We start from the raw sequence: 12,576 nt of genomic DNA, 5'->3' as shown, positions 1-12,576 counted from the left end.
AATTCAGCAACATCGTTGATAGTGTTTTTTATTATTAATGTTTCTTGACCATTATTTTTATTTTCATTAATATGAAAAAAAAAAAAACATTTTATAGGATATAAACCTACACCTAATTTAGTAACTGAACGAGTCAAATCATCAATCAGAACAATAAAATTATTCACACATTTCTTTTTTATATATATATATATATAAATAAGAATATATATATATATATATATATATATAAATTAATAGATGATAAAATCTTTTATTATGATTACCAATAAACATTGTTATTCAGCGAAAAGTTTTCAATATTAAACGGGAAAAAATAAAAACAATAAAAAATTTATAAGATAATAAAATGAATTTGTAAAGAAGCTTTTTGGTTCATGTATAGGAGAATTTGAATTGAAGAATATAGAATGAACTAAGAGAGAGATTTTGTAAGAAAGCCGAGATTGATTTACATAAGGCCGGATGAAGCCAAAACTCCCGGAGGTTGAAAGATCGTATAAGAAAGAAGAAAAATAACGTTTTATGCGCTTTGTTTTTATTTCAAATATGTTCTATTTTTAGAAAAAAAAATTAATCCATTATAGTGAAAAAGTTTGAGTCCCTACTTATATTTAAAAACAAAATAAAAAAATATAAATCGAACTATAAAAAGATATGAGATTTCTATTAAAAATTAATATAATATAAAAAAGGCACGTAAATTTATAATGGTACATAATGCAACGAGCTAATGATAGTCATTAATGAACGAGTGTGAGGGAGTCTCGTAAATTTCGCAAGATTATATTAATGGCCGTTACAGAGAGATCTTCTTTTTTTTTCGGTTAAGAAATTATTGGGATTATTTATTTAAATCAATAATAGAATACATTGTTTACGGAATAATATTTTTTAATATTTCAAAAAATGCATTAAACAGCACATTTCTGTGGCAATAGTTTATTACTCATAAATTTTGCCTTTTCTTTAATACTGATCGATATTAAAGATATTTTTTCCTTAGAATCCAATGTAATTAACCAACGAATAAACTAAAAGAATATAATATACTTCCAAATTAATTTCTGCTTGATACTAGACCGAATTAAAATCAAAGAAAAAACAGCTGATACATTTAAATAACACCCGTTTCTGATTGGTCAGGGGTTGAAAAAAGTAGTCTTTTGATTTGTTGAACAACTGTATCGTTATGAAAATCTGTTTCATAATGGCTCTCATTCTGACACAGGTAGCTGTGTAATTCAAACGTTATTATACAGTCGTAGAGAAAGAATTATTAGAATGCTTTTTACTAGATAAATTTTATTTACGTAGAGACCATAAGTAGTAGACAAAAGTTTGGAATCGCCATAACTTCCAGCAGAAATGCATTTTCTGACGGGTTTAACTTAAGGAAAGGTACTACAATATTCCAAAAGGGTTTTTTTAACTTTTTTTTTTTTTACGCTTATACTCCGTAGCCCACAACGTGCATCGTCGTATGCATCTGGAGTATGCACCGGATGCACTAAACCCGAAGACCATTGCCCGTTTAAACAAACAACTCGATGCAACTGGCACCGACTGAATATGCCGCATTCAGGGAGAGCAAAAACCAATGTCAGCATGACCAAGAACAAGCAGTGGCTGCAGCAGGCTTAGGTGTCGTCACCCCAGAAATCGAAATCAACACACCATCTGTCCGCAGCACTGACAATTCCCAGAAAATCACTACAGCGAATGCACAAAGATATGAAATTGAAACCATTTCATCCGAGACTTATCAACAGGTTGAATGAAGATGATACCGACTGCCGCCTACAATTTACTGAAAAGTGGCAAGTTAGAAGAGGATCTACAGTTGGAAGAGATTGTGGTGTGGATTGATGAAACCAAATTTCACCTGTCCGGTAGCGTAACAAACATAATTCTGTTTACAAGCGTACGTTAAATCCAAATGTGGTAATCGAGCACGATGATAGAAAATCCCGTCATCATGGTCTGGGAAGGTGTTACGAACCAAGGAGTCACTGGTCCTTTCTTTGAAGATGGCGATGATGGGGAAAATTACCTGGAGCGCATTAAGGACACTGTTTACCTTTTACTCCAACAGAGAGACCTTTTTGATCAGTTGTGGTGGCTCCCGCTCATTATTCCACATCAGTATGAAATTGATTGGACAAGGCATTCTCTGAATGTTGGAACGAAAGTAGCGGGGCAATTGAATGACCGGCCTGCTCTCCTGACCTCATCCAACCAGACGTTTTCCTTTAGGCATATTTAAAGGAAATAATTGATTCTCGCAACATCAACACCCTATAAAAACTGAAGGATGTGATTACTGAGCAATTTACTGCCTCATGAACTGTGAGCAAAATCGTGTCTTTGTGATTACAGGTCTTTATTGACGCTTATGGCATGCAAGTTGATCACACAATGGAAAACAGATATTAAAGAGAGTCTGTGTTACAAAATAAGCAATATGTTTTCTCTTTATACCTGCACTGCTAGAAGTTACGGCGTGCTAAAGTTTTTAGCACGCCGTGCTAAGTAGAAGAGCCAATATACTAATAGTAGAATTAGCCAATATACTAAGTAGTAAGTATGGCCTATAAGTAGTAACTTATGGGCCATTCCTTATATTTTTTATCTGTCACATCAAAGATTAAAGAGACAAATCGCTGCAGAAGAAAAATTATTAAAAAAAATAAACTGAAACTGTCTATCGTTCAATTGGCTCCCGTGATGTAGAAAATTCAACTGTTCGAAAAGAATTTCCATTATTATACCCCGTTTTCTTTACCTCAAAATCTCGGCTCCATTAGAAAAGTATGTAGTTGAAAAACAGCGTGCTGTGATATGATTTTTATTTTCTGAAGGTGTAAATGGGGCGAAATTCACTCAAAAATACTAAAACAGTTCGGTAAAAGCGTACTGAGAGTGAAAATTATTATAATTGGATTGAACAAATTAAATCAGGCAGAAAAAGTTTATTATTATTTTGAAAATTAGCGGAAGACCGTTGGAAGTTTCGATTGACTTTGGCAAAATCAAATTAATGATCCTATTCGCAAGGATAGACGCACAAAAACTTAAATTTTTGTAATTTGTAGTTGGAGTATTTTCACTTTCCATTCGATTATCCACGATAAGCTGAATTGCTTCAAAACGTGTTCGACGTGAGTTCGGACAGTAATCCAACTTAAAATCACAAAGACGTCCAAAAATTCTAAGTTATACGAAAAATAAGTAACTGTTTTTTAGCGGAGTGAATTTTTTTTTTAAATCACATAATAATTTGTGATGAAATTTTGTTTCATCATTTTGAGCTAGAATCTAGCTCAAGTATGGAATTAAATCCAAATTCGGTCACCAGGAAAAAACCTACGTATCTGCCATTAAAATGATACTAACAATGTTTTGGGGTTATAAAGTCTCAAATTATTACGGCTATTTGGAAGGAAAATGTATAAACAGCGAAAACTATTCTGACGTGGTACAAAATAAAGTAAAACCCGGTATAAGGAGGAAACGTCCCGGTTCCCAATTAAGACAAAACATTTTTCCATGATAATGCCTTACAAAAGTCACAGAAAGTTATTCAAAACTTGGGTCAGAAGGTATTACCGCTTTCTTCTTACAGTCTCGATCTGTCATATCAAATTTTTTTATTTGGTCCTTTAAAAGAGTTTTTACGTGGAATTTAGTTCGGCTACACTAACCCACTGGGTTGGTCTAGTGGTAAACTCGTCAACGCAAACCAGCTGATTTCGAAGTCGAGAGTTCTAAGGTTTCAAATCCTAGTAAAGGTACTTTTATACGGATTTGAATACTAGATCGTGGATACCAGTGTTCTTTGGTGGTTGGGTTTCAATTAACCACAGTTCTCAGGAATGGTCAACTTCAGACTGTACAAGACTACACTTCATTTAATTCATAGTTATCTTCTTCATGAATTCTCTCAATTAATACTTGCGGTGGTTCCGGAAATTAAACAGAAAAATATAAAAAAATTCGGCTACAATGAGCGGTTCAAGAATGGCTGAGACACAAAGATGATTAATTCTGACTACTGGAATAAGAAAGTTTAGATAAAGGAGGGACAACTGCTTAAATCTAGCAGGGCATTTTTTATAAAGTATTTTGGTTTTGAAATTTTTATTATTATATTATTTTTTATATTACTATTTTAATGGAATTTTTTCTTTATAATTATTATTTTCTAGTTATTTTATGTTGAAAATTAATGATATTTTTTGTTCGTGAATAAATAATAATTTTTTACTCATTTTTCTCTTCAGTTGTTGAACGAATATGGTATAAAAAGTTGTAAGTTTAGTTAGAAGTTCTTGTGTACTCGCATTAGTTATACAATAATTTTATAATAAATATTTTAATTTTAGGTCCAACTGAGTGTACTAGTGTAATTCTTTTTTAGTGAAATAATCCTCAAAAAAAAAAAAAAAATTAAATAAAAATCAACAAACATTTTCTAATTAATACATTTTTAGAACCCTTTGGTCAAAATTAATGTAATTACTTTATTCTTTTTCTTTTTATTTAAAAGGTTATATTTTTATTAAAATGAAACAAAAAAGTAAAGTAAAAAATAAAATAAAACGATATATACGAGTAAATGCAAAAAAATTAAGTAATTACTTTTTCAGAAATAATTCAGGAATTCTTTCTTTCTTTCTTTAGAAAAAATATTAGCAATGACATATATTTTTGTAAGGTCTTTATACATCCTACAGGAACGTATATAAATCCCAAGGGATCTAACTTCATCCACCGTTCATGTCAAGAAATACAAGTTGAAAATTACTTCTGTTTTGTATGTTGTTTTTTTTTAACCCTTGTACGACAATTTGTTAGAAAAAGAAGCTATATCTATAAATAAAAATTAATCGTGTAAAATTAAATAAGTTGACATTATAAAAATAAAAAGGAATAGTAGAAATCGTAAATAATGTTTTAAATTAACTACATCTATAGAAAAATTGAACAAATTATTTTTTATTATAATAGGAAAAAAGGAACTCGTAAAAATATTTATAATAAATTCTCTTGATTGGAAATATTGAAGAGCATCTAAAAAGATTTTACTTAGGGAAAAACCAATTTATAAGATGTTTCGGAGTGGCATAAATAAGTGATTAGTGCTAATCTTCCTATGCGTGAGATTAATAGTTTTAAACCTTGTAACCAGTTATTTTTTTATGTTAACAGCCTCAAGGTAATTTAACTTTTGTTATTATTTGAATTTTACCTATTAAAATTCTGGCATGAAGATCCATCGATTATATAATCTTAATTGTACAATCATTACATGAATAAGGGATACGGCTATCTATGGATCCCCGTGCCACCAAATCAAGAAAATTAATCTTAATATCTCGAGTATTCTTATGTATCACAAGGAACAACAAATAAAGAAATTCTTCTTTAAATTGGATGTTTTAGAAAGACGCCAAATTAAAGATTAAACTGTTTGTTTTTTATTTAGCATAGAATTTAAAAATTGTAAATTTAAATAATAGTTCAAAATGTATTACATATGAATTTTATTATTTTTTAGTAGAGTTTTGAAAAGTCAATTAATATTTTTTTATAAAAAAATAAAATCCCAAAAAATGTAACAACTTTTTAGAAGTTTAAAGTTTTTTTTTTAGGAACACAAGGGTTTATTTGAATTCATCTCTGTTCGTGTGCCGTTACAGAAGATATATAAAAACCATACATTTTTACGGTGATTTGTTTTTTATTCTTGTAGAATTCCTTCACGATACGAATTCTATCAGGATACGAATCCAGAACTCCCGGATATACGGACGAGATGCCATAAAAAAAAGAGAAAAGAACAGAAAATCCATACTAGATTAATTATGGCATGTTTCAAGTTTGTCATCAGACGTACGAGTTACACACCCGAGAATATCACCAAATATTTCCTTGTCATCAAAGAAATACGTTGCATTACTTATTTATTTGTAAACTGGCAGACCCTAAAATGCTTCACTATTGCCAGTTCGGAGTATATATATATCAATATATATAAATACATTAAATTAACACAATTGAAAGTTTGATAAAACATTAACAAAATGAACATTACGGAACTTCACAAAATTGAACCTTTCCCTTCTACCCTTTCACCCTTTACCCTTGCCTTTTTCCTTTTCTTTTCCCATTTTTATTTTACCATATCTTCCCTTTTCCTTTCCCCATCATCCCTTTTCCCTTTCCCGTTTTCTTTTCCCCCTTTCTCTTTCTTCACTACCCATTTCCCCCACTAATTTACCTTTCCTCCTTTTAAGCTTTTATTATTTTTTTTCCCCTTTCCATTTCCTTTTACCCGTTTTCCCGTTTTTCCTTCTCCCCTTTTCACCCTTTTCCCCACGTAAATCAGTCCAGTACCTTTTTAATCTGTAGCGGACACACATATCGGAAATACTGAAATGGAATCGTAAAATATTTAGTATAGCGTGTGTTGCTTTTACGTCCAATAGATAGCGCTGTTTATAAAAACAGCATGTTTTTACCTGTCACAAGTGTTGATATCTTAGGTATATAAATAGCAGGTATATAAAAACACGCGCGTATTCGAATGCAACGTTGTGTCAAAATTTCAAAGCAATCGGTGAAGAACTTTCGGTAATTTAAAATTTTCGAACAAACGAACAGAAATTGAAAAAACTTGACTGGGAGGTTTTAATGCATTCACCGTATAGCTCGGACCTGACATAGTCAAACTATTATTTCTTTCGATCTCTGTAGAACTCCCTGAATGATGTTTCAAAAGAGGCCTGTGAAAACCACATGTCACAATTTTTTTGACCAGAAAAATCTACTGAAGTTCTACAGCGACAGGTTTATGGTGTTGCCGGAAAAAAATGGCAGGCAGGTTATTAACAAAAATGGTGCATATGTGGTCTCATAATGTTATTTTTCAATAACAGTAACTGCATTCTCAATTTTGGCTTGCAAATTTTCAATACGTTTTAAACAACCTGATAATATTTTTTTTAATCCCAATCTTTTGTCTTTTATCCAAGGTTTCTCGAAAATTACTAAAAATACAATTCTGGACTTTTATTTTCAAATTTAGAGTCAGATTTCATGTAAAACTATAAAATTAATGACTTAATTTGGATCCCAAGCTTTACGGTCTAGCTTAATTTTACCGAAGGCTCAGAAATCAGAGTGAAATCTTTCGCCAGCCGGCACTCGTCATAAAGCGTTTCCGAAATTATGTTTATATGCTCTTTCTTTCTTATTTTCACCAGTAATATCCTGAAAGTCTATTACATTTTTCGTAAATAACTATATATATATATATATATATATATATATATATATATATATACTGTATATACTTTTATTATTTTTTTTCTTTGATATTTTAATATAGGGCATTCATCATTATTTTTCTACGATAAGTGGACTAGTAAATGATTTTTCTGGGGCGAAACGAGAATTGAAAACGAAAAACTAATTTAAGTGTATGAATCTAAGTATAACCAGTTAAATAATATTAATTTTATTTCTCCTTATGACATTTTACCATATATAATACAAACATTTTTAGGAGGAAAATGTTGTTATATTAGTTGTACTAATTCTAAATTGTTCAAGTTTTTCGTATAAATAAAATCTCGGTGAGTAGATTTCATTCTGCAATAATACAAGAGCTAAAAGTCATGTAATTTGATAAGAGTAAGACCGGCTGGGTTGCAGTTTTCTCTCTCTTCTACTTTTTTCTTTCTTTTCAACTGTTCTTCCCACTCCAAATCCATTTTGAAACCCCTTGGGCTGTCCTTGAGATACTGAAGTGCCTCTTTTATCCAATACTGTTCCATCCCATGCTAACCAACACCATACCACCGACTAAACAGTCTGGTTGTCGACGATAGAAAAAACACTCCTTCAGGGCCAGTAACTGTCATGTCTCATCCCTAAAGCAACGTCTAAGAGTTCAACAGCAGAAGTACTTACTCACGATAAAATAATTTGCGGAACTGAGAAAAAAATTGGTTTTATTTTTGCGTATCTATTCGGTCACTCGCATAACTCATTGAGAAATAAAATCATCGTTATAGAAGATCTATGGATTTAATATTAAAAGATGTAAAAAAAAAGAGCATATTTTAATCAAAATATGATGATAATAATAATTTTATTCTTTATAAAGACAGCAGGGCAAGTTTAGAGCAGATAGTATTATTTTTATTATTTGCAAGAAAATATCAAACTTAGAAAATAGTTTTAAAAGATAAAATGTTCATATTATTTAAAAAGTAATTACGAAAATACGAGTATTATAAAACAAATAAAAAAAGTACGGATAAAATAAACTGAACGTTATTTAATACATAAATATTAAATATTTTTCTAGTTTGCTAATGTGTACACGTTGTAATCTGTTCAACTAAGAACAATGAGCAATCCCCCCCCCCCCCACGATTCAATGAGGTGTAGCCTTGTACAGACTCAGGCCGACTATCCTAGAGAAGTTTGGTTAATTTAACCCCAACCACCAATGTATACCGGTATCTAATTTCTAAAATTCAAATCCGTATAAAAGCAACTAACTTTTATTAAGATTTGAACCTTCGACTTCAAAATCAGCTGTTAAACAACTGATTTGTGACGACGACGTGAAAACCACTGGACCAGCCGTTCTAGTACCTATATATATATTAATTTTAATATTAATATATGCACTAGTTTTCTAGTGCATATAGCATTTTTTTTTTTTAGTCATTTGACTGGTTTGATGCAGCTCTCCAAGATTCGCTATCTAGTGCTAGTTCAGTATACACTCTACATCCTACATCCCTAACAATTTGTTTTACATATTCCAAACGTGGCCTGCCTACACAATTTTTTCCTTCTACATGTCCTTCCAACATTAAAGCGACTATTCCAGGATGCCTTAGTATGTGGCTTATAAGTCTGTCTCCTCTTTTAACTATATTTTTCCAAATGCTTCTTTGTTCATCTAATTGCCGCATCACCTCTTCATTTGTCACTTTATCCACCCATCTGATTTTTAACATTCTCCTATAGCACCACATTTCAAAAGCTTCTAATCTTTTCTTCTCAGATACTCCGATTGTCCAAGCTTCACTTCCATATAAAGCGACACTCCAAACATATACTTTCAAAATTTTTTCCTGAAATTTAAATTAATTTTTGATATAAACAAATTATATTTCTGACTGAAGGCTCGTTTCACTTGTGCTATTCGGCATTTTATATCGCTCCTGCTTGTTTGGTTAAATTATATTTATAATTATAAGCAATAATGTTTATATTTTTCATATGTAAACTATGTTAATATGGAGAATGTTGAACATGACCGGTATAAAACAGCATGTTAGTGTGTTTTTGCTAATGTTTTATTCATCAGTTACTATATGAAATGCAATATTCAGTTATTTTTAGAAAAATATTTTAGAAAAATGCGAAAAACGGAGGGGGGGGGCGTAAAACGAAAAAGTACCAAATAAGGCTTATAAATTAATTTTTTTTGTGATTAATTTTCCCATATTATCTCAAAGCTTGTTTATGGGAATATGAAATAGAAATTATAAACTAATTTTAATATTTAAATAATCAAATTATCTTTAAAAAAATAACGCAAACATTTTTGTAAAAACCCGCATCAATTTAATCCAATATAAAGATTTGAACATGAAAAAACGGATTAGCTCATACTTATAATTAAATATTAGCTCAGTCACACACGAGTACCTAATGTCAGGAGGACACGCACCCTTATCTATGTACACGATGCAACTGCCGCATGACTGTGCACCACATACTCATAGACTGCATATGTTATGCGGCGTTGCGTCGTAAGTTTAATCTACCCAAAAACATCCGTGATATTTTGTACAATGATAACGAAATTTTGAACTGGATGTTTCTGCTTTTGCGTAGTACTGGGATACTGCAAAAAATTTAATATTGTCATATATATTTTTTATGCTAGAAGAGTTTTTGATAATTTTTTCCCTTAATTTCGATTTTGATTTTTGTGGTTCTATGTCTTTAATTTTATTATCCGAGTAGGGAGCCTTTTGCACTCCCTATCGGAATTGGTTAAATTTTATATAATTTCCTTTTTCTATTATTTTAGCTTTTATATTTTAAAGACCCCGTCTGTGATATTAGTTTTGAGTTTTATTTCAATTTTTAACTTTTGTTTTAACTTAGTTTTAAATTTTTTTATTATATAAGTTATATTAGTTTTAAGCCTTATGTAGTTTTATTATTTTGGTGTTATTTTACCTTTTTATTAAAAAAAATTCCGGGCGATGATAACGTACAAGCGTTTTATATTTTATCCTCCCAAAAAAAAAAAAAAAAAAACAATTACTAAATGCACATGTTTACAAGTAGATTTTATACGAGTAATAGGAAAAAGGCGGGCCTACGGTCAGCAGAAAAAATATTACAAGGGCTATGTTTCATTACATGATTTTGTGAAAATTTTTTGTCAACTGTAACTCAACAACTTAGCGTACTAACAATAAAGACTTTTACAAAGAAAACCTTAAAAATCCTGAACATTTTTACCTATTTCTTGAGTTGTGATTTTGAACACAACTGTAACTCCAGTGTTTTCTTTTTTATCCTCAAAAAACAAATACAATTTTAGATAAATCGTTCGTATCAAGAAGTATAAATCTTTCGTGCGATGCGCGCAGCTATCCGGCGCACCACGTGATCCGCTCTGTGCCAATAGGAGCTAAAATAAATATTTGAGTACATACATAAAATAAACAAAGAAATTCACGCACCATCCTTTTTTATGCGAAAGATTTCAAAATATAAACCTTGGGAAAGAAACTTACTAAACCTAAAAACAATTAAATTTCAATAAAAAAACCAATCATGTAGAATTTTTAAAAAATCAATACAAAATTACAACCTAAGTATATGGTTTATTTAAACTATAAATATATTAAAAGAAACAAAATTAATAACATTATATATAATTAAATAAAATAAAAGAGTTGACAATAACAAAAGTAATAATGAGTTATTTACCTTCATGAGCATGTATAATTGTGTCGAGAATATAAATACTGTCACATGTATAATCGAAAAGAAACCAAAGGATTGGGACAGCATTGTTTAATTCCCAAAACACTGCCCGGCCTATCACAAATACCAGATTGTATAACACGGCACCTGTCACCACCGCCAGCCACTGGAAAAATAAAAAAATAACTTAATTAAAAAACTTTAATTTTATTTAGTTATTTTAATAATTAATAACAGAAAAAATAATCTTAATACTGACCTCCCCAAATTTTGGAGTAAAATGTATCTTCTCTGTTGAAAAAAAAGGATATAATTAAGATTTTAACAGATGTATCTAAATTTGTTAACAAAAAACAACTGTAAAGTGTAATTTTCTGTATTCAGCTTAAACTAAAATTTTTCAAAACAAATTATAACAGTAAAAGGAAATTAAAGATAACAGAATTTCATTTTTATTTCCTTGTACGAAGTAAATTCATTGTGATCATAATACTTTACTTTTCAAATTTCAACGGAAATATCCATTTTGACCATCCCTGAATCCGTTTTGACTAGTTTCGACGTGACGTTTGTATGTATGTACATACGTTCGTACGTATGTATCTCACATTATTATTATTATATTATTTATTGCAATTGACTGGACCCAAAGTGTTCAACAAAGCTCAAAATCACCAAAATTTGGATTTTGAACTTTTTTTTAACTGCAGTATTAAACCATCATTGGGAGCTTTTCAACGATATATGATAAGTGGTACTTATTTTCATTGGTTCCAGAGTTATAGCCAAATAAATTTATAATTGATGCCTTCTCTTCGTAATTTGGATCTTAAGAGAAGAAGGCACATCGGTTCGAATCCGACTTCAACTTTTCTTTTCTTTATTTTAATTTAAATATATTGATTTATTAATAATTATTAACCTCTGATTGCCAAAAAAGGTTTACAATAAATAATAATTCAATAATAATAATAAAAACATGAAAGAATATCATAAGCTATTAATGAATAAAATTTTGATGTATTTTTCATTTAAAAAAAAAAAAAAAAATGTATATATAGGTAATTTAATAGTCGTATAAGGAAGTCATGTGGTGTCCACATCAGATTTTTTTTCTTATAGCCCAGCCACTGAAATTTATTGATATTAGTAGGTACTAATATTAGTACGAAATTGTACTTATTGATTATAAAAAAGATTTTGTGTTTAGTGTTGAAGTTGCAGTACAATTTGTAGTCAGAATGGTGGTCAGTAAACTACGATGTCACTATTATCTATTCAAATATGTCGACATTCCCGTTTGTGTCTCCACCACATGAATTCATATAAATTTGTCCTCTAACGCGCAGCCAGTTTCACAATTACGTCCATTTCGTAATTTAGCGGAAGCCCACAATAACTCAGGTTTGCATGTGGAAACACTCTTTACGGATTCAGTAAAGTTAAGCATTTAGTAGGTACTACAATACTGAAACCGCAAACCAGATAAGTTAGGAATGTCACGATAAATATAATCACGATACGCTCTCTATAAATCCC

At 30.4% G+C, this 12,576-nt stretch overlaps 1 protein-coding gene across 1 annotated transcript in view; it reads right to left on the bottom strand.

The window, feature by feature from the left end:
• The window catches only part of LOC142329503 (cyclic nucleotide-gated cation channel subunit A-like), a 448,759-nt gene that overhangs the window by 315,752 nt on the left and 120,431 nt on the right, over nt 1–12,576 (bottom strand). The window contains exon 3 of the mRNA XM_075374177.1: nt 11,041–11,203. Within this exon, the coding sequence (XP_075230292.1) occupies nt 11,041–11,203 (163 nt within the window). The remainder of the gene's footprint in view (nt 1–11,040; nt 11,204–12,576) is intronic.

Source organism: Lycorma delicatula, chromosome 8, assembly GCF_047948215.1.
Source record: "Lycorma delicatula isolate Av1 chromosome 8, ASM4794821v1, whole genome shotgun sequence".
Classification (NCBI taxonomy): domain Eukaryota; kingdom Metazoa; phylum Arthropoda; class Insecta; order Hemiptera; family Fulgoridae; genus Lycorma; species Lycorma delicatula.
Note: the sequence above shows the minus strand (reverse complement) of the source record. Positions and strands in the feature narration are given on the sequence as shown.